At 36.3% G+C, this 27,494-nt stretch overlaps 1 protein-coding gene and 1 long non-coding RNA gene across 6 annotated transcripts in view; both read left to right on the top strand.

Annotated features, from left to right (window-relative positions):
- CPSF2 (cleavage and polyadenylation specific factor 2) overlaps window positions 1–24,714 on the top strand; it is a 46,414-nt gene extending 21,700 nt beyond the window's left edge. For all 5 annotated transcript variants that reach the window (XM_020875974.2, XM_020875973.2, XM_020875966.2 and 2 more), the window contains 13 exons: window positions 827–986; window positions 1,072–1,177; window positions 2,166–2,295; window positions 4,486–4,601; window positions 5,717–5,904; window positions 6,578–6,868; window positions 15,893–15,993; window positions 16,353–16,553; window positions 18,860–19,012; window positions 19,717–19,942; window positions 20,368–20,667; window positions 21,839–21,973; window positions 22,363–24,714. In XM_020875974.2, coding sequence (XP_020731633.1) covers window positions 827–986; window positions 1,072–1,177; window positions 2,166–2,295; window positions 4,486–4,601; window positions 5,717–5,904; window positions 6,578–6,868; window positions 15,893–15,993; window positions 16,353–16,553; window positions 18,860–19,012; window positions 19,717–19,942; window positions 20,368–20,667; window positions 21,839–21,973; window positions 22,363–22,455 — 2,200 coding nt within the window. In that variant the 3' untranslated portion in view covers window positions 22,456–24,714. The remainder of the gene's footprint in view (window positions 1–826; window positions 987–1,071; window positions 1,178–2,165; window positions 2,296–4,485; window positions 4,602–5,716; window positions 5,905–6,577; window positions 6,869–15,892; window positions 15,994–16,352; window positions 16,554–18,859; window positions 19,013–19,716; window positions 19,943–20,367; window positions 20,668–21,838; window positions 21,974–22,362) is intronic.
- Window positions 1–26,984, top strand: part of LOC139038709 (uncharacterized) — a 448,893-nt gene extending 421,909 nt beyond the window's left edge. The window contains exon 2 of the long non-coding RNA XR_011491792.1: window positions 25,884–26,984. This is a non-coding gene — a long non-coding RNA (uncharacterized lncRNA). The remainder of the gene's footprint in view (window positions 1–25,883) is intronic.
- The last annotated feature ends 510 nt before the right edge of the window (window positions 26,985–27,494 follow it).

Here is a 27,494-nt window from a genome sequence, read left to right as displayed (position 1 = left end):
TTTTGCACCCTAATTTTAGAAAAGAGCAAAATTAAGTTTATAAGAATTTGAAGAGAGGAAAACTGTCCTTGTAAAAGTTCTGCAGTCAGATCAAATTAGCTTATTTTCTTTTAATCTTTTGATGCTTAGACATTTGAGAATTGGTGCTTAGAATAAAGACCATGAAATTCAAAAGGATCTAATCCATCAAAGAAAAATTTAGTTGTGTTAGCAGTATTGTACTAATTATGGAATGAACAAGAACTTAAATAAAACTTAGAACTTATAGCAAAATATTTTTTTCTTATTTCTTTTGTTAATTAGAATATATTATTCATTGACTCAAGTTACACTATCGTGAATATGCTGTCAGTCATTATGCCAAAAAGCTGAGACAAAAATCCATAATAAATATGTGGCCTTTTAAATGTCCTTTTCTTAACAATTTCTTAAATCCTGAGTTCTTGAACTTTAATAGTATGTAAGATAACCTCTTGAAATCAGTTTACGTGTGGTGTCTACTGTTTTCCTTCCTTTTTAAAAAAAAAAATGTGTCTAGATGCTATGTATTTATGTGCAACTCATATCACAGTTTTGATCTCTATGTAGGACAGGGGTAGTAGTAATTGAAATTCATAGATAATGTAATTTTAGCTCTCAGTTGCACATGGGGTCACAAAGAGTCAGACATGACTGAGCGATTTCACTTTCACTTTCTCTGTTTTGGCCCATCATCATCTTCAACTCAGAATACTGAGAGAAATCAGAACTGGCAAATTAATTTTGAGTATAGTGCCTTTTCCTTTAGGAACAAGACTCAGTAATAGTCATCTTGCTTGTGTTCTAGGCATGTTCACCAGATTGATGCAGTCTTGTTGTCTCATCCCGACCCCCTCCATCTTGGCGCCCTCCCCTATGCTGTTGGAAAGTTGGGTCTGAACTGCGCCATCTATGCAACCATTCCCGTTTATAAAATGGGACAGATGTTCATGTATGACCTTTATCAGGTAATTTAAGCAATTAAAGAAAAAACTGTTTTAACACCCTGGCAGTGATAATTTTTAACCTTTTATTTGTATTTTTTTTTTTAAGTCCCGACACAATACAGAAGATTTTACGCTCTTTACCCTAGATGATGTGGATGCAGCCTTTGATAAGATACAACAGTTAAAATTCTCTCAGATTGTGAATTTGAAAGGTAAAACCTGTTTCCAGTAACAAATAATTGGACTAATGGTGTTTGAACTACTGAAAAGTACAAGGGAAATTTGTAGTAAAAATTCTAGGCACTATTGTCTGAAGAATAAAACATTAGCATTATTCCATAGGGAACCGTGAGCTACCCCCAAATCATCTGAATTTTAAAGTATTGCAGGCTAAATTCTAATAAAATGTAACAACTCAGGCCTCCTTTTCAGGTTTAATTTAGGAACGCTTACTTAGTGTTCACTATATGTAATGCACAAAGGTAGCATAGTCAGATTCTCTTCCAAAGAGCTCACAGTGAGGTTGAGGAGGAAAAGTAGCTCCGATGACCGGATGGAGTGGTGGAAGTAAATGAAGTGCTGGGGCAGCACAGAGTAGAACACGGCTGAATTCTAGGATTGAATATGAAAAAGACTTGTCATTTAATTAGGACAGGAAGTCCTAAGTATGTGTTTATCTTCTGTGGAGAGAACCATTTACATAGTTTCATAAATATGATACCATAAATATGAAAAAATGGTGCACAGATGGACTCTGAGGTTTAGCCAGGAAGTAACAATGGTCTCAGCCGTTTGGCTGGTACTTAGTTTTCTAAAGGATACATTCTTTACTAGAATGAGATTTGAATTGTCAGTTTAGAGATTAGTGAAGATGGAAGCACTTCATAATTTATGTGCACAATATGAACAATAAAGTTTATTAGTTCATACTAAGTTATTGAATAGTAGTGGCAAGCTCTAGCCTTTTATTTTTCAAGCACAGAATGCACAGATGCATAATAAAATTATAAGAGTGCCTCCATGAAGGTATGAGGTAGCTGGGGGACTGGAGAGTGAGACTTGCTTTTCACCGTATGCCTTTTTAGTTTTGAATTTTGTATCATTGCACGTGTTACTTATTAAAGAATAGCTAATAATAAATAACCTTTCTTTAGATTTGTAATAAGAAATCTGATTATTGTCATTATCTTGTTGACCTAGGTAAAGGACATGGCTTGTCTATCACACCTCTGCCAGCTGGTCATATGATAGGTGGAACAATATGGAAAATAGTCAAAGATGGAGAAGAAGAAATTGTTTATGCAGTTGACTTCAACCACAAGAGGGAGATGTAGGTATATTAAGATAAAAGCTAATGGAAATGTAGCTGGTCTTGCTTCATTGTTTGGAGGGAAATTTAAAAACAAAGTTTTCTTTAAACTAGAAATCTAGAGCAATTTAAAAGTTCCAAATAGTGAATGTTTTCAAAGTTACTTAAATTATTTGCATTGTAAGGAAAAAAGTTTAATATGAGATAAAAGATATTGTTTTGAAATTTACATGCAGGTATCTACTCTATAAAACAAGTATCTCTCTGGAGATGTTGCATAGGAGATTAATTTTTATACATCAAATTATATTTTATATTTTCTTGACTTGCTATTTAGAGGAACTTTGCAGGTGGGTTTTTTTTTTTTTTTTTTTGATAAAATTCATTAATACTATCTAATTTAAAGTCAACCTCCTTTTAGAAGAGTGGGTAGTGTATCCCTTCTCCAGCGGATCTTCCTTACTCAGGAATCGAACTGGAGTCTCCTGCATTGCAGGCAGATTCTTTACTAAGCTATCAGGGAAGTCAACTGAAAAGGGGACACAGTAGTTTCATTTTAAAACTTCATTTTGGACTTACAGCATTTCTGTAAGATTGTTTTGGTTTCTTTTGTAATTTTTTTACATTAAGTACATAACTTTTATATTAGATTATATATCCTTAAGATCTTTTGTATCATATTAAGAAACATTTAAGACTAATATGTTGAATTTTAGGCTCTTGTAATTACAGGTTAATGAAAAAAAATGAGTATTTGAGTGAATGATATTTGAACATTTTTGGAAAAACCTCAGTTTATGTCTTTTTTATATCACTTAATAAGATAAATTTCAGGTGGATTAGAATTAAATAGAAAAGGAAATAATACTGGTGAGTCTGATCTCTTGATTTGGAAAAGACTTTGGTAAGCAGAAAGGAAATGGACCAAATTATAAAGGAAGACTCTGCTACATTTGATTACATATATGTTCAAAATGTCTGAAACAATAAACTAAGTCAGGGCTTCCCTGGTGGCTCAGTGTAAAGAATCCGCTTGCCAATTAGGAGACATGGGTTCAATCCCTGATGTGGGAAGATCCCACAGGCCACGGAGCAGCTAAGCCCGTGCACCACAACTGTTGAGCCTGTGCTCTAGGGCCCAGGAGCTGCAACTACTGAGCCATTTCTCGCGACTACTGAGCCTGTGTGCCATAGAGCCCGTGCTCCGCAGCACAGAGAAGCCTGTGCCCCACAATTAGAGCAGCCCCCACTCCCCGCAACTAGAGGAAGAAAGCCCGTGCAACAATAAAGACCCAGCAGAGCCAAAAATAAATAAATAAAAAATTTAAAAAAGAAGTAAATTAAAAGGCTATAAACTAGGGAAAATATTTCCATAAAGTTGATCAAAGACTTATTTGTAAGACAAGGTATTAATCAATCAGAAAAATACCAGTTGCAAAATGGACATAAGTGATAAAGTCAAAAAAGAGAAAATCTAAATGATAATGATTTTTTAAAATTAAATACCATTAAAATTGCTTTTAAATGGTAGTGTTCTTCTGGGAATTATTTAGTGAGTTGGTCATTGTTTCTGGTTGAACCTTTCTGGAAAAGGGAGAGCTTTCTCAAAAGGGTCAAACCTTTCTGGAAAGCCATTTAGCAATATTGTATATTTTAGTAAAAACATTTCTAGGAATGTGTCCTTAAAGAAACAATTAGAAATGCAGAAGAAGCTTTTTGCAAAAGTTTTCTTTGAGAGATTATTTATAATGACAAAAAAAAGTAACCTAAATATCAATAAAGGGAAATGACCAAATATTTATTGTACAAATACACAGAAAGCTTTTATAATTGTTAAAAATTAGATTTGGAAAATGATTTTAATGTCATGGGAGAAAACTAGGGTATAAACTGAGTATATAATCATCTACATGAGATACCACTTTAGTAAAATACATACACAGATATATGCATAGAGAAATATGTACTTAGAAGGATATACACTAAAATACTGTGGTGATTATCTCTGGGTGATGGTACTTTGGAAGAGCTTAGTTTTCCTTTTTTGAATTTACTAGATTTTCTTATCAGTGAGCATGTATACTGTTATAGTTAGAAGAGGAAAAAAGCCTTATAAAAAGAAGGGTTTTGTTTTTTTTTTTTTTTTGGTAAGAAAATCTGTTGTTTATTTGAAGTGATACAAAGTATTCCTGTTCTTCAACTTCCTTATAGCCACTTAAATGGATGTTCCCTGGAAATGCTAAGCAGACCCTCCTTACTTATCACAGACTCATTTAATGCTACCTATGTGCAGCCCAGGAGAAAACAAAGAGATGAGCAGCTTCTGAGTATGTATTGCTTACAGTCCTTTCTACAGAGCTGTGGAGGTGCATGGTAGTATGAATGACTGCTTGACATTTTTCTTGTCATAAGAGATTGGTTAACTCTCGTGTTTTTAAGAGAATATTATGTAACTGTATCAATATTTTTACAAAAAGATGCTTTTGTTGGTTTGAATTTAACTTTTGTGGAATAAGTATAAAGGTTGGTTTCTTCCTGCTATTCAACACATAGCTAGCTTTCCTTGGCCTCATTGAACATCAGACAACATAGAACATCACAACATATAAAGATCTCATATAAATATTAGAAAAACATTTATACTCAGGAAAATGAAGGAGATAAATGAGGGTGTGCATAGTCTGCTGACTTTGGTGTTTGGGTGTTTTATACTCTAATACAGTAGTCTTGGTTCTAAAGAGATGCATCCAGGCCATCCCTGGTTGCTTCTGCTCTGGCTTGAGCCCTTTTATCTTTTATTCTGTTTTTGTAAGCTGCACTGGAATTCAGCAGGGTAAATCGGATTCCAATTTCAACATGTTTGAAACCACCACCTTCATTTATCTACTTAAAAAGTATGACTTATATACTATGTTACTCTAAGATGATTTTCAATTCTTGGATTTTTTTTGTTGTTTATTTTTGCTAGAGTTTGATTTAACTAAATATTTCCAAGCAGATTTTCATCTAGAAAGTCTTTTATTGTAAGAAGGAATGTTAATTTATCTTTTATTCTATAGGCATACATACATATAATGCATGTATGTATTAAAGTATAAGTGTGTGTGTATAAATTTGGGAATTATGTTTTGTAATGAAATTCATGGAAGTGAGAGGTGAGGTGAGGCAGGTGAGACCAGAGTGACCTGGAAATACAAAGCTGATTGTGTTTGGCTTGTTAGCCCAATTTTCCCAATATATTATACAAATGTTATTTTCTGTGTGTACTATGGGTGGAAAGGGTTAGAAACCATGATTTATAATTTTTCAATTAAAAAAAATAGTTAATGGCATTGTTATAAACCATAGTCTTAATAGTGAAAACTTGAAGATAAAAGTTATCTTTAATCTTATAGCAAGATATTGTTATGTTCTATTGGGATTTTACATTCTTATTTTCTAGCAAATGTCCTGGAAACACTTCGAGGTGATGGAAACGTATTAATAGCAGTGGACACTGCAGGCAGAGTTCTGGAACTTGCTCAACTCCTTGATCAGATTTGGAGAACTAAAGATGCTGGATTGGGTGTTTACTCATTGGCACTCCTCAATAATGTCAGTTATAATGTGGTGGAGTTTTCTAAGTCCCAGGTTTGTTTTCATGTTATGTGTAATAAAGAAGTTTGCTACAGAAATTGGACTTCTGGAAAACAGTATCTTAAATGCTCTTTGAATTTTCTTTTTCTGTCGAGGTTGATGATAATAATAATGATGATGATATAAACTAAAAATCAACCACTTACTGTTATGTATTCTTTACATGTATTATTTCACTTAATCCTTAAATATCCTGTGAAGTAGGTTCTGTTTTTGTTCCCCTTTTACAGATTGAGTAAGTTGCTTCTCTAATGCTTAGTATCACAATCTGTAAAATAGGGATAGAAATAGAACCCACCTCTTGGGATATAAATGTTAGAATTCATTTTTCTCTTCCTTTTGAATAAGCTCTTTTTCTTGAAATAGCCATGTCTGGGGTAAGATATTCATTTAGGACTTATATACCACCTTCTGAATAAGATTTAAGGTGACATAACTGAAACGTGATGTAAAATTATAGATTTTTACTGATGAACATTTGACTGAGAAGATTTGTTGGGGAGTAGAAACAGAAAATAAGCTACTTGTCAGCATGGTACAAATTTAAGCAATCATTGGTGGAAAAAAGACTTAAGATGGAGCTTGAACTCCTGAACTATTGTAGAATACATTCAAGTTATAATGCAGTATTTTCTAATTATTGCCATCTTTTCCCCCCCATTATTAGGTAGAATGGATGAGTGATAAGTTGATGAGGTGTTTTGAAGACAAAAGAAATAATCCATTTCAGTTTCGTCATCTCTCTCTATGTCATGGTCTTTCTGACTTGGCTCGAGTACCTAGCCCTAAAGTTGTACTTGCCAGCCAGCCTGACCTGGAATGTGGATTTTCAAGGGATCTCTTTATTCAGTGGTGCCAGGACCCTAAAAACTCGATCATTCTAACTTACAGAACTACTCCTGGGACTTTAGCACGTTTCCTAATTGATAATCCTTCTGAAAAAGTTACAGAAATAGAGGTAAGTGCTTGTGTGTGAACCTTATCTTGAAATTGTTTGGGGGATACGTTATGCATGATGTTTATAACAGTCAGTGACCAAAAATAAAGCTTGAAGTTGTTCCAGGATTTTTGTCAGGCTGGTAGTAGAGGGGCTTTAACAGCACACGTTTCAGAGCTCCTTCATTGGTAGTTCTCAGTATCGGACCCTTCCATGGTACCCTCTGGGACCATACTCAGAGAGTATGCATACATGCTGTATTCTCATTCACTCTTTGAAAAATTCCTTTCACATTTCCCCCATGATTGAAATCTGGCTATTTCCTAAGATTTCTTTTTCCAGTAGCCTTCTCTTTCATGCTTTGTGTATTTGAGTGGCATAGGTGTCCTTGTTCTGCATTGTAGCTTTCAAGCTATTTCTCTTTCCTCTGTAGTTCATGCCATCAGACTTGAAAATAAGCTGACCTCTTCTTGTTTCAGACACTTACTATTCTCTTAGTCATTCTCTGTCATTCATTGGTGACTTTAGACCCTGGTTCACAGCCTTCCTGTCCACTCATACTCAGGACTTCACTCGTGATGACTTTAGCATCCATATGTATGATTTACCCTCTCAGTTCCTTGACACTTTATTTCTTTTCTTTTTAAAATTAGTAACAGTTTAGGGATTGGGGGCAGGAGGAGAAGGGGATGACAGAGGATGAGATGGTTTGATGGCATCACCGACTGGATGGACATGAGTTTGAGTAAACTCCAGGAGTTGGTGATGGACAGGGAGGCCTGGCGTGCTGCGATTCATGGGGTTGCAAAGAGTTGGACGCGACTGAGCGACTAAACTGAACTGAACAGTTTATTATTTATATCTTTGTGACCCTATGGACTGTAGCCCTCCAGGCTCCTCTGTCTATGGGATTTCCCAGGCAAGAGCACTAGAGTGGATTGCCATTTCCTCCTCCAAGGGATCTTCCTGACCCAGGGATTGAACCCACATCTCTGTCTCCTACATTGGTGGACGGGTGCTTTACCACTCAGCCACCTGGGAGGCCCCAACACTTTATTTCTTATTTTTTTCCTTCTACTCCATGTCAGCCATCCCTTCCCACGATCGTGCTGTCCACTCCCACGGGCATACCTTTAACCTTGTTATGATCTTCAGATCTCTCCGTCAAGCAGACCACTCTGGTCTCATAGCCGACTTTGCTACTCCCATGCCAACAATGCTTTGGTCCTGCTGGGACTTTGAATTCATGAACCTCATCACTTCTACTTAATCATCACTGCTGTATCTTCTGGTCAATGGTCCAGCATTATTTTGCAGACACCTTTCTTTTTATTTATTTATTTGAAGTATAGTGTGATTTACAATGAATGATTCAAAGTGATTCAGTTTTACATATGTATACATATATTTTTTTCTCATATTGTTTTCCGTTATAGATTGTTACAAGATGTTCAGACAGATATTGTTACAAGATATTTAACTCTTTTACCCTTCTTTCTGTTTATTGTACTTGCCTAGCAGACTCTAGTTAAACCATTTGCTTAGTTTGTGCCTGTACATAAGCAGTCTGATATTACTTGAGTTAAATACACTGTGTGGACAGATTTCCCTTCGCATTATTGACCTCACATCTCAGACAGGCACCCAACACCAGCACTCCACATTCTGTGGGATAGTGCTTTTCCCATTCTTCAGGAAGACAGTACCTGCTTTCTCCACAAATATCTTACAGCCCATCTCAGCCCTCACCTGTAGCACGTGACCTTGTTTGAAACTTAACTGAGAAGTAGAAGCAGTCAGGTAGGAATTCTCTTACCTTCTCATCACTAAATAGCCTAATCTGTGTTGCATCCACATTGCGGCCTTATCTCCTGGTATGGGAGCAACATTTAGCCAAATGATCCAGAAGCCAAGAGATCATTTTGCTTAGTAACCAACACATCAAATCTGCCAATTTTTCAAAACCAGTATCATTTGTTAGGTTTCCCAAGTAGCTCTAATGGTAAAGAATCCGCTTACCAATGCAGGAGATGCAAGAGATGCTGATTTGATTCCTGGAGAAGGAAATGACAACCCACGCCAGTATTCTTGCCTGGAAAATTCCATGGACAGAGGACCCTGGTGGGCCACAGTCCATGGGGCCGTAAAGAGTTGGACACGACTGAAGTGAATTGATACTGAATAGTTAATAGCTGCCATTCTTGTGCATACTTTTATGATTACTTTTTATTTTGTCTTCATAGCAGTGATTTTAAGGAATGTTTAGTTTGTGAAAAGCTAAGTGGTAAGGGTATCTTAATCTTTAACTCTGCTTAGTCCCTGTGTGCTAAGTTGCTTCAGTTGTGTCCCTAACTCTGCTTAAAAAAATCATAAATAGTGACTAAAACCTGATATACGTTCACTATAAAAACAGGAGTGTTGAGGGAAGATGTAGAGCAGGCCCATCAAAGTAAAATGCATACCATCTTTTGGGCTATTTAATAGGTTAGAAATATAAAGTTAAAAGAAAATACGAAGTTCAAAACTTGAAACAATTTCATCAGATACAAAATACTAAATTTGAAAATATTAATTACTGGAAATACAATGAAGACTGGTATGCCATTTGAGGAATTAATAAAAGACTATGAAAAGTGATTTAAGTTTGAAAAAGAAAATGACATTCTGAGCTGAAAATGTTTTAGGTTTTTAATATTTTGGTAAGTAATACTTAGGTCTAGGGTCTTTGCCCTCTCACCTTGTCAGGGATATTTCTATGTGGTTGTCCTTTTCCTCTCCAGTATCTATCGCCTCTTTCCTTTGTCACATCCAAAGTGATTTTCACTGTTCCTTGTCCCCGAAACTTGTTCTTTTCTGAGTCTTCCTCATCTCATGGAATAGCAGCACTTTCCACATACCTACTCAAGCTCTAAGTATAGATAATTTTGAAACATACATTGACATATAATACATACATGTAATACATACATATAATATAAAGTTTGTATATTGTAATCAAACAGCATGATTAATTTTCACAGATTGAACATACCTGTCTAGCTTATACTCAGATCAGAAGTAAACTATTACCAATTCTCCCAGATGCCCCCTTCCTCATCCTCCCTATCTTTCCAAGGGTAACCACTTTTCAGACTTCCTATGCACAGACTATTAAAATTTATTTTCATTTCCTTACTTTTCTCTCCTTGTGTGTGTGTTAGTCACTGTGTTTGTGTGTGTGTGTCTGTGTGCTTCGTCGTGTCAGGCTCTTTGCGACCCGTTAGACTGTAGCCTGCCAGGCTCCTCTGTTTATGAAATTTTCTAGGCAAGAATACTGGAGTGGGTTGTCATTTCCTCCTCCAATGGATCCTCTCGACCCAAGGGTGGAACCTGTGTTTCTTGAGTCTCCTGCATTGGCAGGCGGTTTCTTTACCACTGGCGCCACCTGGGAATTTTCTCTCATTACCCATGTCCAATCCAGGAGCAATTCCTATTGACGACTTCCAGATATATCCTAAATCTGTCTGCTTTTCTCCAGCTCCACTCCCGTCATCCTGGCCCATGGTGAGGGTCTTGTCTGTGCTGTGCAGTGGTTTCCTAATTGACTTCACTGTTTTTACTCTTATGCTCGCTCAATGCTCTGGGGAAGGCAACGGCAACCCACTCCAGCACTCTTGCCTGGAAAATCCCATGGACGGAGGAGCCTGGTAGGCCGCAGTCCGTGGGGTCGCGAAGAGTTGGACACGACTGAGTGACTTCACTTTCACTTTTCACTTTCATGCATTGGAGAAGGAAATGGCAACCCACTCCAGTGTTCTTGCCTGGAGAATCCCAGGGACAGAGGAGCCTGGTGGGCTGCCGTCTATGGGGTCGCACAGAATTGGACACGACTGAAGCGTCTTAGCAGCAGCAATGCTTTATTCTTGTAGCACCACCCAAAGACATGTCTTTTCCTTGCTCTCTGTCTCTGTCTCTCTTGTTTTATTGTTTTAAGACCATATAACATGAAATTTACCATCTGAACCATTTTTAAGAGTCTAGCACAGCAATGTTAACTGTGTGAATACTGGTGTGCAATAGACCTCTAAAACTTTTCAACTTGTAAAACCCAAGCTCTGTAATCATTGAACAACCCCCAAAGGCATCTTTTAAAAATTTAATGTTTCATGTCACTCCTTTGCTTGAACCCTCTGGAGACTTCCTTCTCTTTGAAAAAAATTCAGACTACTTTCCCAGGGTTTCAAGGTCCCACTGACCTGATCTCCATCCACTTTTCTGACTGTATTTCATTCTGCTTTCTTTCTGCTCCACACTGCTTCACTGCATCCGGGGCTCCTTCTGCCTCTCATGTTCCTTCACAGCTTTGCCCCTGTTTACGCCTTTACTCAAGTCTCGGTCGAAAGGTCACCTCCTCAGGTAGGCCTTCTCTGACTACCAGTCTACTACTCAGTTGCAAACCCACCACATTATTTTCCCTAGCTGTCATTACTGTCGGTTATTTTTTCATGAGAAAGGGATCTTGTCTTTTTATATCCACTAGTACATGGAAGGTCCTCAATAAATGTGTAGGTTAAATTCATGAAACACCAGATGAGTAAATATGTAATAAACCTGACTTCTGATCATGTTAGATAAGAGTTTACTATGTATGGTTTTTTTCATCTACATTTATCCTCCTCTAGAGTCAAATCTTACGCATTTAAAAAGAGCAAAAACAGTAAATAAATAAGGATTAATGAATTTGAGTAGATTTGATTAAGAAAAAGGAACAACTTGGAGACAATGCAGTGAAAAACTAGGAAGAAACAATCTTAGGGTTGATTATCCTAGAAATCTGCTTTTGAATTTAGCCATTAATTTTAGCTATCTTATGTGAAATAAGATGGAAAGTAAAATTTATTATAGCAATAGGCATAAGCTAAATCACGGGGTAAATGTTTTGTTCAAGTTTATTTGTGGTTAAGACAGACAACTGTGTAAATTGCCAACTGTGTACTACAGAAAAATAATGATACTTTTCTAAATTGAACTTATATTCAGGTATACTACTAGGCAGATGTGGGATGCCAGAGGTAACATGTAAATCACTGTTTCGTTCTACATAGTAGAATCACTTGATTTTCATTTAATTTTTTTGTTACTTTTTATTGTAAAATAATTTAACAGAAAAGTTGTTAAAAATAGTATACCCAGATTTCCCAGTTGTCAGCATTTTATTGGCTTTGCCTTATGACTTCTTCATACACATATAGACACAGTGTGAGATATTGTTTTGAAAGTAAGCTGCAGATATTCCATCATTACCTCTAGACACAGCAGTATGCATCACCTAGAAATGAGAACATGCTCCTGCAAGAATGTAAAAATGATACATCAGTTGAAATAAGGAAATAAGCACTGATATCGTACTGTTGACATTAATACTGTTTCATCCATTGACCCCACTTGACTCCTGGTGATTGCTCCAACAGTGGCCTTTCCTTTTTGTTTGGAATCCCATCCAAGAAGACACATTGCATTTGTTGTCAAGACTTGATATTTTTGAAGCATGTATGTTCTAGATTTTTTTTTCTATTCATATACAAATATCTATATGATTTTTTTTAAATAAATGGGACCAAATTATCCATATATTTTTGAATAATGAAAGTTATTGTTGGTGAAATATATTATTAATGAAAGCTACAGATTTACCTTATTCAATACTTGGTATAATAAACTTTAAAATGTTTTTGACTAAGTGATTGAATTATTTCTAGTGATTCTTTAATAATATATGTATATGTACTTTGATTATTTAATCCAATGGTTCCTAAAAGCATGGTGCAAGGACCCCTGGGGGCTACCTGAGACCCTTTTATGGAGTCCACCAATTGTTTTTCATGGTGATATTAAGATATTATTTGTCTTTTACTGTGCCTACAATATTGACAAGTGAAAGCAGTGGTGGATAAAGTGCTGGTGCCTTAGCATAAATCAAGTCTGTGGCACTAAGCTAGGTTAATTACTGCATTTTTCATCACCATACACTTGTCGTTCAAATAAAGTTGCAGTTAAGAATATCCTTGATGAAGCAGTAAAAGTTACTTACTTTTATTAAACTTACAAACTTTTATCAAACTTTAATAAAGTTACAAGTTTATTAAATCCTTTTAAAAAGAACTTTTTAAAATAATCTTGGTGTCAAGACATTCGGAAGTATATAGAAGCACTTGCGTTGCATACTAGGTTGGCCAAGAAGTTTATTTGAGTTTTTCCCTAACATCTTACAGAAAACCCAAATGCCTTTTTTCGGCCAACCCAATACGATGTTTGTCTTGAAGAAATCACTTGGGTAATTCTTTGAGTTGTTGAGTTAAACTAGTTACTTTTTTCCTGTAACACCAGTTTTACTTGAAATGACATGGTAATTCAGACTTGTGTATTTGGCAAATATTTTCCCAAAAAAGAATAATTGAGCTTGTGACTCTAAGGAAAACAATTGACAGCATTTCTTGCCTCAATCTGATAAAACTGAAACTTTCAAGTGAAAATTAGCATTTTGGAAAACTTAGCCTGTTACTGTCAGATTGACAACATGACTTTTCTGGTGAGATGGTGGTGTTATTTGCAAATGTTGATTTTTAAAAGTATTGTCAAATTTGTGTAATGTGTAACTTATGAACTAATATAAGTTAATGAACTTAACTGTGTGACTTAACTAATCTGTGTAATTTAATGAACTAATATTTTCCAAATATCTAATGGATAAAGTTGCAAAGTAATGTACAAGTAAAAAATCCAGTCAAAATGTAAGATCAATCAGTAAATTTTAATGAGAAGGAAATGGCAACCCACTCCAGTATTCTTGTCTGGAGAATCCCATGGACGGAGGAGCCTGGTGGGCTACATACAGTCCACAGGGTCGCAAAGAGTCAGACACAACTGAGCGACTTCACTTCTTTACTTCATAGAAGTTGTGGGTATGATTAAAGATTCCACATTACAACTAGCCTTTAAGAAACTATCACTGTTTGAGTTTTAATGTAATATCAAAGAAGAATATTCATGAAAAGGCTATTTAAAAATTTTTCCAGCTATTCTGTGTGAGGCTGGATTTTCTAAATATATTTTAACCAAAATGATATATGGCAAGAAGCAAAATGTGAGAATCCAACTGTCTTCTATTGAGCTAGATATTAAAGAGACTTGCAAAAATGTAAAATAATGCCATACTTTTTGCTATTTTTTTTTTTTTGCTTTGAAAACTATAATCTTTTGTGAAAAATGATGTTAACATGATACAAGTGATTTTACTTTTAATGAACAGATAAATTTTTAAAAATCTCAGTTTTAATTTCTGATATGGTAAATACGAATAAATATAACCTACAAAAAACAAAAGTTCTTCAGGGTTCTCAGTGATTTTTAGGAGTTTAAAAAGAGATAAGTGGAGAAGGAAATGGCAACCTACTCCAGTATTCTTGCCTGGGAAATCTCACGGTCAGAGGAGCCTAGTGGGCTACAGTCCAGGGGGTGGCAAAGAGTCAGACGCAACTTAGCAACAACAGCAACAGCAACACACAGTCAGGTAGATTGGTGATTTGGGGAAATACCTCTTGATGAAAATGTGGCATAAAGCGGAGAGTGATATGACTTAGCAATATGGAGTTTTGTAAGAAAATATGTGTAGAATGTACTATGCTCTGCTTAGTCGCTCAGTTGTGTCTGACTCTTTGCGACCCCATGGACTGTAGCCCAGCAGGCTCCTCTGTCCATGGGGGTTCTCCAGGCAAGAGTATTGGAGTGGGTTGCCATGCCCCCCTCTAGGAGATCTTCCCAACCCAGGGATCGAACCCAGGTCTCCCACATTGCACGTGAATTCTTTACCCTCTGAGCCACCAGGGAAGCCGATGTATGGAATGATTGTTCCAAATATTCAAATAATAAGGTCTGTGGCTAAAGAGAAAAAAAAAATAAAATGAGATCAGAAAATTTGAGAACTACTGATTAGATCACTCCATGCTGATGGATTTCAAAATTGTGTCCGGTTTTTCACTCTTGTAAACATTGCTGCCATGTGCTTTTTTTCCCCTCACACATGTGTGATTTTCTCAGTAGATAACTTCCTAGAAGTGCTGTGTTAAAAGGATAGGTACATCTTCAGTTTTAGATGTTGACAAATTGCTTTCTAACATAGTCGTCCTAATTTTCCCATAGTGGATGAAAGTAACCTTTCCCTATTAGTAATTACTATAGCCAGTTTCATAAATTAAAAGATGGTTTTACATTAACATTTTTTGCATTTTTCAAATATCATTTGGGTCAAGTGGTAGAGAATCCACCTGCCAATGCAGGAGATGCAGGTTTGATCCCTGGGTCAGGAAGATCGCCTGGAGAAGGAAATGGAAACCCAAGCAGTATTCTTGCTTGGAAAATCCCATGGCCAGAGGATCCTGGGGGCTCCAGTCCATGGGTTGCAAAGAGTCAGACATGACTTAATGACTAAACAACAGCAACAAAAATTATTAGTAAAATTGAATATGTTTTCATGGCTATTAATCATGTTTCTTATTTTATAAAGTGCTTGTATATCATTTTGTCCTGTTTTGATGCGTGGACCATCTTTTTCTTAACATATTTGCAAGAGCTCTTAGGAAAAAGTAGCTTCTGATAGTCAAATAGTGCTGCAGATAATTTTCTCAGTTTCCTTTCATTCCATGAGATTAGAATATCAGAGTTTTTTCCCCTTGTTACCATATTTACTCACCTTTTCTTTTCGGTTTTGTGTCATTTGTAGATCTCACCTACACCAAGTTATAAAAATACTTTTCTGTATTTTCTTTGCCTGATTGGTGATTTTTAACCAGTTTGATTTAAATTAAACCCATCTTGGAAATGTGACAGCTCAATTTTAATACTAATCTAAATAGGACCTGTGATTGCACGTAATAGAAACTTGAATATTTCAGAGGAAAATTTAGTTTAAAGATGATGAATCAATTTAGAGATGTAATGTATTTCTCACACCCCACTGCCTTAACCTCCTAGTACTAATACTTCTTTTTATCTATTATTTTTCTGTAGTTGAGGAAACGTGTGAAACTTGAAGGGAAAGAACTTGAAGAATACTTGGAAAAAGAGAAACTAAAGAAAGAAGCTGCTAAAAAGCTCGAGCAGTCAAAAGAGTAAGTTGTTTTCAGGCAGATTGGAAGTTTAATTTGAGAACTTATTTCTACCAATAGTGTGTAATTGAAAATATTTAAACTTTTTTTGACTTTATTGTTTTCAATACATCTTTCCAGTGGTGCTAGAATTCTAAATTCTTTTCAGTGCTAATGTTAACATGTATTTATTAATTGGCCTGTTATTAATTGGCAGTTTACACTGTATTTCACGAGATAGTAGTCCAATAATACTATCATTATCACTGAATTATTATTGATGGTTAATTTAAGATTAAGGTTAATTTAAGATTAATTTATAAATATTAACTAAAAATCATTTGGGGACTTGCTGATCTGTACCTTTTCACAAACTCCCTTAGGGCAGACATAGATTCCAGTGATGAAAGTGATGCTGAGGAAGATATTGACCAGCCCTCAGCACATAAGACCAAGCATGACCTGATGATGAAAGGTGAAGGCAGTCGCAAAGGAAGTTTCTTCAAGCAGGCTAAAAAGTCTTATCCTATGTTTCCTGCCCCAGAAGAAAGAATTAAATGGGATGAATATGGAGAAATTATCAAGTACGTGAGCAAAACAAGCTTTTCTTGCTTCTAGATTGGAGGTAGTAACTGTTGTCGCTTGAGCTCAATGGATTTTGTCTTTCTGGTTATCATGTATGTAGTTTCTGAGTGTCTCAGCTTGAAAGATACAGAAAGCTTTTAATTTTAAAATGTAAAAATAGAAAGGTTGAGGAACATCTAGAAAGCTAATATTAAAGGAGAACTGATAGTTTTATTACTTAGGTATGTGCAATGTTTTAAAAAGATGATCACTACTCTTTCCCCTCTCCCCACTTAAAAAGAGAGGTGAGGGTCATGCAGGGCTTCCCAGGTGGCGCTAGTGGCAAAGAATGCCAACGCAGGAGATAGAAGAGACGTGGGTTCGATCCCTGGGTGGAAGGATCCCCTGGAGGAGGGCACGGCAACTCACTGCAGTATTCTTGCCTGGAGAATCCTGTGGACAGAGGAGCCTGGCAGGCTGTGATCCATAGGGTAGCAGAGTCAGACACGACTGAAGTGGCTTAGCACGCACACAAGGGACATGCATTGGAAAAAGATGTATGATATGAAGAACTTTTGACAGCTAGAGTTATGTTAAGTTGGGGAAATGGGTTATGTTTCAAGTAGTATTGCACACGTGTTTTAGTTTCAAGAGGAAAATGAGATACCATGAGTGGAACCATGGAAAATCTACCCTACACCCACTATTAGAGGAAACAACTGAAATCATATGTTCAAATCACAGACTTGAAAACACTACTGTCCTGAATAAAGATCAGTAAATGTCAGATGCCTTAGCATAGTGCATGATGTCTTTCATAGTTTGGTTTCTCCCTACTTTCCTATTATATTTCTCTGTATTTCTGTTACATTAGTGTGTGTTCTCCATTCTCGTGGTACCAGCCTTCTCTTGGTTTCCTCCTGCTCAGCCTTTTCTTTTTTTCTTAATTGGAGTATAATTGCTTTACAATGTTCTGTTAGTTTATGCAGTATAATGAAGTGAGTCTGCTACATGTATACATATATCTCCTTCCTCCTGGCCTCCCTCTGACTGCCCCTCAACCCCACCCATCTTGGTCTTCATGGCTACGCAGCTTTTTCATGTCGTGTGTTTACACATTTCTTTCCTTCAGCCTTGTTCACCTTCCTACCCCAGGCTTTCAGGCTGCTGAGTCTGGCCTCACAAACTCCTGGAAAGTTTCCCTCTTCTCCCCCGCCACCCCAACGCAGTTAGCTCCCTCTCGTACCTTCTTTGTTCTCCTTTAATGGAATCTTAAGCATATGGTCTTAGGTCATCCTTGGATTTAATTAGGAAAATTCTACTGTTTATTTGGCCCTTTAAAGTAGTAGGGAAAAAAGCTAACAATCTAAACAGTGCTGGAGAGTTTGCTTGCCGCTTCACTTAATTAGCGCCAGTCTGTTTAGCATATGGACAGGGCTCTTTAGCTTCAATTTTCTTATCTTAAAAATGGAGGTAAGAATAAAATAGGTTGTGCTTTTAAGGCACTCAGCATAGCACATGACTCGCAGTGAATGCACGTTAAGTGGTTGCTGCTTGCCATCGTTATGTGGCTTACAGGTGGCCATGTGCTGCGGTTGCTCTGTGGATTACAGTCAGAGATACTGGGCCCCTGCGGCCGTCCAGGTGCTGGTGGCAGAGGCCTGGATTGTCAGAGAGGAGTGTCAGGGGATTTGGGGCTAGGGCAGGATAAATACTGAGATCAGAGAGAATGTTTAAAAAAAAAGTTTGCCTTTTAATTTTAACATAGAACTCTCTCTGATACTCAAAAATAAATGTGCTAGTAGTTTGTTGAAATAAAAGTGAAGGCTTTTGAGGGAGCTAATGATTTGTATCTTGGTCTTCTCTGTAATAAGCAAAAATGGAGAGTCCTCTGCTTTTGTCAGGCAGTGAAGGAATAACGGGTGGAGGGGAGCGTCTTAGGGAAACTAAAGATCTGAGATTTGTAAGATGGAAAATTGACAAGAGAAACCACAGAAATAGGAAATGAATTACTGGAACAAAGGAAGGGCCAGGTTGCAGTAATACTTGTAGCAGCCACTAAGGTCTTTGAATAACCTGTCTGGATAGGGCCTTTTCACGCCTCACATGGTGTGTTTTAAAGTGTACTTGATGGTCACAAAGAACCTAATATATGCTGTCATTTGATTACTGAAATTGTGAAGTTGCATTGACTTTGGATCAAATGTATATTTGAATCTTGAGATATGTGAGAAGTCTAAAAATTATGCCATCTACTAATTAGTTGTATATATTAAATAATATTAGCTTGCTTGTTACTACTTCTAATTAGAGGCTTATTATTTAGACCAGAGGATTTCTTAGTGCCAGAACTTCAAGCTACTGAAGAAGAAAAAAGCAAATTAGAGTCTGGCCTGACAAATGGAGATGAACCCATGGATCAGGATTTATCTGATGTTCCTACTAAGTGTATTTCTACAACAGAATCTATTGAAATAAAGTAAGTGCTTTTGTTGCATTTTGCAAATAGATTACAAAGTAAAATTTTCAAGTACTCGAATTACATAATTGACATTATTTCAGAGGATATTTCTGAATATTCACTAGGAAGTTTGTGCTTAATTTTTTTTCTTCTTGTGATATATGGGAGTTTTTCCCTTTATTAATGATATTGAAATGCCAAAGTGAATTGGTGGTAAGGAGGGGGTTAAACTTCACATTGTACATTTATATGAAGAAACATTCTTTCTGGCATTTTTAGTAAGTCAAGTAGCAGGTGAACTTGTGTAATTCACAAGTTTAATTTTTCTAAGAGCTTGTTTAGTAAAATAAACACCTTGACTCAATTACCTCTAGGGCACTAATATCTTAAAAACACCACTGTGTTTTAAAAATACCATTTGCGAACCTTTTTTCCCCTTTCTGTTTAGTGCAGTTAACAGCAGCAAATGATCATTTTGGAATATATTTTTTTAAAGTTATTAGAGAGCAGATTGGCTTATTTGTCTAGTAGTATCATTTAGTATACATTCTTGAGTATAGCTAAGAGCTTAATAATACATGTTAACAATATAACACAGGTATATTCTCAAATTCTCATGCTACATGTTGATACATTTCTTTCCTGATGATAAAAGCTATTAAAAACCTAATTTTAGAATGAACTTAACAGAAAAGGAAACTTGAATAATCATCTAATTACAGAGCCAGGGTTACTTACATAGACTATGAAGGACGCTCTGATGGGGATTCCATTAAAAAGATCATCAATCAGATGAAACCACGCCAGTTAATCATTGTCCATGGACCGCCAGAAGCCAGTCAGGATCTTGCAGAGTGCTGTCGTGCATTCGGTGGGAAAGATATTAAAGTATACATGCCAAAGCTGCACGAAACAGTCGATGCCACTAGTGAAACTCACATCTACCAGGTAAGCGTGCTGGCCTTCAAGCAGCAAGTCGTAGGGGGTGAGATTATTGGTGGTTTCCAACCTCAGCTCCACATCAGGAGAGCTTTGGGGGAGTCAAGGGGGTTCATTGTTTTGGCCTTAGTCTCACTAGTTACATTAGAATCACTGGAGGTGGGACCCTGGCATCAGTAGAAAAGAAAATTTGCCATGTGGTCCCGGTGTGCAGTCGAAGTTAAGAACCTTTACTTCGGAAAGTAGACAGGGGCCCTAATGATCTACGGGTCATTGGGTCATTACCAGTTACAGTGAAGATCAGATGAGTGAAAGATTTTAAAACTTTAATCACAATACTAAAGTTAGAAAATTATAATAATAGGTCATATTTAATTGTCAAGTTATACTCTGTGGGCTTTATTTCTCTTTTTTCCCCTTTGCATCATATCTAGGTGAGATTAAAAGATTCACTTGTCAGCTCCCTTCAGTTTTGTAAGGCAAAAGATGCTGAACTAGCTTGGATAGATGGTGTCTTAGACATGAGAGTTTCCAAAGTGGACACAGGAGTTATTTTAGAAGAAGGAGAACTAAAGGATGATGGCGAAGACTCCGAAATGCAGGTGGATGCGCCTTCAGATTCTAGTGTCATAGCACAGCAGAAGGCCATGAAAAGTCTGTTCGGAGACGATGAGAAAGAAACGGGTGAAGAAAGTGAGATCATTCCTACTCTGGAACCCTTACCGCCTCATGAGGTAAAAAAGCATGTGCTGCTTCTCCTCTCTCCCTTAATTTACCCTTTGAATTTTCCTTCTGTGTTTTTAACCATTTAAAATGTGTCATATGTAGACGCATTTTGAAGTTTTAAAAAAATTACTAAAGATAATGTCCCTGTGCTTGTGTGTGTGTGTCCTCTATGGCTAGAGAATCACAATAGTAGAGAACCCTTTAGCAAATCTTCTTCTAAGACACGTAATTGTTTTATGATTTGTTTTTTCCAGAATAGATTTTTAAATGTTAAGTTTGATGATTGGGAGGGTCACCTGTCTACTTCTGTTATAGTTAGGAGATTTATAACTCCATTTGTCTATGTTGCCTATTCAGTTGAACCACTTTTGTTTTTGATATAGTTAGAAATGTTTTATTTAGTAGAGATATAGTTTTAGTTTGGTATTTTGTTTATGTGTTCTCAAGAGATATCTAGTTAACTGGCAGAGCTGTAAGATAGTTTAACGTCCGATAATATTAAAAGCACATCATGAGAGTCTTACACGACTGTCCAGTGATATCTTTAGCCTTCTGTGCAATAAGGAATGAAGAGATGGCCTCTTTGATCAGATCCCCTTCTAGAACAACTCTTGAAATTGCAGGAAGGAATTAGGAACTTCTCTCTCTGCGCCAAAGCTGGCACTCTCCAAAACAGCTTCAAAGTAGCGGCATTACGTTGAACCACTTGCCTTTCTGATTCTAAAACCCACGGTGTCCACCACATTCACAGTGAGGGGGGACCAGTGGAAGTGGGACCAGGGAGAATTACCCTCTGAACTATATACAAAGGACTGGGATCTGGAAAATGAAATTTCAATTCAATTCTGCCTCCTGGCCCTCTCGTTGACCCCCTTCGGCAAGTGGGTGAGTGAAAAGTGTTAACATTATCAAACGTCTTTTTGTTATTATGAGGCATGACTAATAAACTTGATTGTGAAACATTCGGAAAATGTGAAGGGCTTTGTAATGTTAAATAAGGAGGTAAAACTCAGAATAACAACTAGGAATGTGATTTACAGACTTGAAATGATCTGTCAAAGGAATTCAGGGGATAATAGAAAATATCTTCAAGATCATGTGTTACTTCTCTTTATTCAGTGCAACTCTGTGTCTGGTGTTCTGTTTGAAATTCTTCTTTCCCCTTTAACTTTACCTCAGGTTCCTGGACATCAGTCTGTTTTTATGAATGAACCAAGACTGTCGGACTTCAAACAAGTTCTTTTACGGGAGGGGATCCAAGCTGAATTCGTAGGAGGCGTGCTTGTTTGCAACAATCAAGTGGCAGTCCGTAGAGTAAGTGTGTTTTTAGTAAGGAAGGGCTAAGTGAACAAATACTTCTGGTATTTTGTCATTTTGAATTCTGTAATTCTTGATTGAATTAATTTCATAAACTGGAAATCAGTAAGTTAAATTTATAATGATGACCTTGAAGACTTTTAAAAGGGACTGTCAATGATGTGATATATAATTTTATTGTAGATTTTATTATTTGAATCCTCTGACATTTATGTGTCTATGTAAAATTCATGACTGGAATATTATGTTCATATTCTGTGAATCAGAACAATCACTTCCTAATCAATCATAAAGTAACCTAGTTAATATGCTTTGGTTATCATGTCTGCATATTAATGGATAGAAGATGTACTAAAGAAATTTTTTTTTTTCCACTTGGTTTCTAGACGGAAACTGGACGCATTGGATTAGAAGGCTGCCTTTGTCAAGATTTTTATAGGATAAGAGACCTTTTATATGAACAGTATGCCATTGTGTAAAGGACATGATGTCAAAAAGTATCTGTTTGACCTTTCTAAGAAAAAAGGATTCTTATTCTAAGCTTTTGCTTTTTCGTTTTGTAACATATAAAAAGAATCTGCCAGAAAAACTTAACATGCATTTGATTTTTAAAAATGTAAATAGAAACCATATTGCTAATGCTCAAATGAGCATGCTGCCTTTTGGCTTTCAGAGTGTCAGCGATCCTTACAAGTGCATAGGCCTTGGAGTTGAAGGTAACTGGCTTCCTTTACAGACCCCTTATTTTAGAAGGGCTTTTACTTGAATTAAACAATGCAACTTAGCAACCCGTTCATGGCCTTAGAGAAGCATGTTTGCATGAATTCTTGCAAACAGTTTCTTATATTTTCTGGAATGAAAAGTAGGAATTTCTTTTAAAAAGATGTGCTGTAAAAAAAGCAAACTGATAAAACAGTTTTTTGAGGCCTATGTATTTAAAAAACAGAAAAAACAAGAGTATGTGCTGTAACTCTTGAATTCCTATATGCAGTTTTCTTCATGTGGAGCCTCTCTTCTCCGTGGCATGTTTCCCAGTGATTCATTTCCGTGAAATAGGGTACATTTGGTTTAGAAGTCAGTTTTTATTTCCCCCATTTCTTATTTTATAAAGATTTTGTTCCTGTTATTGTTGTTCAATTTGAATTATAACACTGTCATTTGGATATATGTAATTGAAAAAAAACTAGTCTTAAAGGTCTTACATATGTTTAAACACATCTTAACTCACAGCTTGGTTACTGTATTGGAGACTGTTCAGTGCTTTGCTTTCAGGGGAACAAATGTTGAACCTCACATTTTTATAAGGTAACAGTATAATTAAGAGATGTAAATGTGTTCATCTCTTAGGCTCACTTTCTCCTAAGGTTGCCCAAACAGTGGTTGAATTTTATACACGTTGCTACAAAAATAATACTGAAGTTGGACAAGACCATCCTTTCTATGTTCATGTCTTTCTTGGGGCCAGCAGCCTTGATACAATGTAAACCACTTGTGTTTAAGAGTAAAAACAGTACATGCAATTTGCATTTAACTTAAAAATGAAAATCATGTCACCGTGTTGTTATCTGTTGGTGCTTTTTTTAGAATGTAGCGTGATCATGACACACCTTGATGTTTACTTCTTAATTATTTAACCCTCCTCTCTCTACACTTCAGCATTTTTAGAAGAATCAGTCTTGTTTAACTTATATGGAACTATGTATAGTACAACCCAGTGATAGCAGACAAGAATTAATATTTCATTCTGTTTCAAATACTTACAGAGCTCTTACTGTGAGTTAGATTGCTAATGCAAAGTTTACAGCCTTCTGGTACTGAAAACCAGATATACAAAACAATGTTACAGGTGATGAAGATAAAGGGTATTTTTTTTTTTTTGTAGAGCTTTGAAAAAAAATCACTTCAACTCTTACTGCTGAATAGAGTAAGCCTAGAAATCTATTTATATTCCAGAGAAAAGAAAGTCTGCACTTGTTTGATGGCTTAAAGCATCAGGTTATACATATTACATTGCAATACTGATATTGAAAAATCATTTTTTGCTTTGTCATTTTATTGTCCTATGAACGGGGATTAAATTTTAAAGTACTGCCTGAAGATGGCTGTGCTAACTAATGTCAATTCAGGAGCAATGTTTTCATCTGTTTCTAGATGACAGTATTACTAAAATTTCTAAAGTGAAGACATTTGTTAAGTCTCAGTTGCTTAAGAAAAATGTAAATTTTAAAAAGGATTCTGAGATAAATCATGAGCTCAGAAGAACTTTCAGATTATCATTTTTCAGAAGCAAACTAAATACAATGGACCATCAATTGATATCTATAAATAATTTGGTTTAAAAGAAATTTTACTCTGAAATTCATGTCAGTGGGATTATAAATGTCAAATATTACAAATTTTTTTTATTTTCATGAACCAGTAGGTGGCCTGAAACAAGTGAGGAAATCAGTTTTCTAAAGAGGGCCTTTGCCTTTAAAAATTGTTTTTAGATACAATTCACATACCTTTAAAATTCACTCTCTTAAAGTAACATTCATTGGGATTTTTTTAGTATATTTGCAAAGTTGTGCAACCATTACCACTGTCTAATTCCAGAACACTTCATCACCCCAAAAAGAAACATCATACTCATTAGCAGTCACTCCCCATTCCTACTTCTCAACTCTGGGCAACCATTAATCTGTTTTCTGTGTTTATGAATTTACCTATTCTGGATAGTTAAAAAAAATGGAATCATACAGTGTGTGGCTTTTTGTGTCTGACTCTTCACCTGGCATAACTTTTAGGGTTCATCAAGGTGTAGCATGTATCAGTAGGTTTTTTGTGGCTGAATAATACGCCGTGTGGATGGACCACATTTTGTTTAGTCCATTCATTGGTTGAGAGGCATTTGGTTTGTTTCCAATTTTTGGCTCTAATGAATAATGCTGCTCTGAATGAATATTTGTGTTCAAGTTCTCGTATGGGCATATGTTTTCAAACTAGAGTGGCATATACCTAAAAGTAGACTGGCTGGATCATATGGTAACCCTGTGTGACCTTTTGAAAAATTGCCAGACCATTTTCCAAAGTGGCTGCACCATTTTCCATTCCTCCCAGCAGTGTATGAGGATTCCAGTTTCTCCATGACCTTGGCAGCACTGATGAACCATCATCTTACTTTAGCCATTTTAGTGTGTATGAAGAGGTATCTCATTGTGGTTTTGATTTCCATTTCTCTAATGACAGATGATTTTCTTTCTTGTACTTAATGGCTGTTTGTGTATCTTCTACGGATAAGTATCTGTTCAGGTCCTTTGCCTGTTTTTAAATTGGGTTATTTATGTTTTTATTGTTGAGTTAAAGAGGTTTTTTTTTTTTTAATGTACTCTGGATACTAAATCCTTAACGTATGTGACTTGCAAATATTTTTTCACATTTGTAGACATTTTTTTCCCTCTCTTTATGGTGTCCTTTGAAACACAAAACATTTAAATTTTGATGAAGTCTAATTTATCTTTTATTTTTTAGTTCCTTGTACTATTGGTGTTGTATCTTAGAAACCCATTGCTTTATCCATTGTCATAAAAATTTATGCCTATTTCTTTCCTAAGAGTTTTGTGGTTAAATATAGTTCTTATATTTAATTCTTTGATTCATTTTGAGTTAACTTTTATATATGATGTGAGGTAAGGGTCCGATTTCATTCTTTTGCACTTGAATATCCAGTAGTGCTGGCATCATTTGTTGAAAGACTTTTCCTCATTAAATTTTCTTGCCACTTTTGTTGGAAATCAGTTGCCTGTGAATATATGATTTTCTTCTTAGAGTCTCAGTTCTGTTTCACTGATCTATCCACATCTATCTGTGGATATCAGATATCTGTGGATATCTATCACCCATCTATCCACATCTATCTGTATGCCAGTACCAGATTGTTTTGAATACTAACTGCATCAAGTTTTTAAGTCAGCAAGTGTACATCCTCCAACTTTTTTCTCTTTCAAGATTATTTAGGCTATTCTGGTTCCCTAGCATTTTCATATGGATTTTAGAATTAGCTTATCAATCTCTGCAAAAAAAAAAGCCCTCTCACTTTTAATAGGGAAATAAGCCCTCCAAACTTTTAATAGTTGGAATTTATAACTTAAAATCTTAGAACATTAAGGCTGAGTGGGACTTTAGAATTCATCTAGTTCGACACACTTATTTCAATGTTGAATGAATGGGCCTGTGGAAGGGAAGGGATTTGCTTAAGTCAGGTAGCTGGTCAGAGACAGAGGTGCAATTGGAACCTAGCCGTCATAGAGTTCATTCATTTGATACTAAATGAATCTAGAACCCTTGTAGAGTCCACTAATTCAATACTAAAATAAGTATGTTGAACTAGATTAATTCTGCAGTCTGAGGTTTTAAGCTGTAAATTTCAACGACTTTTTTTTCCTGCACTGCTGTACTACCCTGGTTCCTTAGTTATATTCACTTCGCTTAGGGGGAATATGTTCACTTTATCTGCTGTAAGAACAGCGTGAACAATAGTTTACTAAGAGAGGACTGCTTCCATCCAGTGTGATGGCCAGTAAAGGTGGGGCGGGCGGGGTGGGGCAGATAGGGTGGGGACAGAAAGGGTGAATGTTACATCCTGTACTTTTCTTTGGTTTTAAGGTTCTAGAGGTTTAGATAAAATAAGGTTATTGTCCTTTAAATATTGATGAACTCATTACCACTTAAGTCAAGGGGTGTAAGTGGTGGTTGGTGATTGAGAGGTCAATTGTTTGCTTGTTTGGGTGGTGGTTGCTCCCCACCACCCCAGCCCCTTGTTTATCCAGCCATGTGGCATCTAACAGAGTGGATGGATATGTGATGATACATGGAACTAGAGAAGGAACCTTCAGATCTGCTGCCTGGGTGAGGATCAAGGGAAGGTTTTTCTCCTTCTTGTGCTTTTTCTCTCACTCTAACCACCTTAATTATGTTTATGAGAAAATACCCCAGATTGTCAAAATAAAAATGGAGGACTTTGCTGAAAGTGAGGGTATCTTTGTTTCTCTCTCCCATCCATCTCTACGCCCACCTCCCCCACCACACACACACCCTCACAGCTCTAGTTTTTGGTGCTTTTTCCTTCATTACTCAAGTCCATCTCATTTTAGTTCTTGAAGTTAAAATGTTATTTCGAGGAGCAAAGTAGTAGCAGTTTGGAGAGTTTTGCATCTCCTCATTGTTGAAGGGAACCTCAAGTGTATGTGCTTCTTTTGTGACACTGTTACTGGATTCCGTGGATCCTACTCAAACTTGATACTGAGTGATAATTTCAAGTGGAGAATACACAAAGCATTCATAAGGCTGTACTACATCACTTTCTGAAGTTATTTTTAATGTTCAGTATCCAATTTTTCATATGTATTTCCTTTTTTCCACCCTTGGCACAATTGTAATTTTTTTTGAAAGTGAAAGTCACTCAGTTGTGTCCGACTCTTTGGGACCCCATGGATTGTAGCCCACCAGACTCCTCTGTCCATGGGACTCTCCAGGCAAG

This window comes from Odocoileus virginianus, chromosome 16, assembly GCF_023699985.2.
Source record: "Odocoileus virginianus isolate 20LAN1187 ecotype Illinois chromosome 16, Ovbor_1.2, whole genome shotgun sequence".
NCBI classification, from domain to species: domain Eukaryota; kingdom Metazoa; phylum Chordata; class Mammalia; order Artiodactyla; family Cervidae; genus Odocoileus; species Odocoileus virginianus.
The sequence above is the reverse complement of the archived record's forward strand: the minus strand, read 5'-3'. Positions and strand labels throughout refer to the sequence as shown.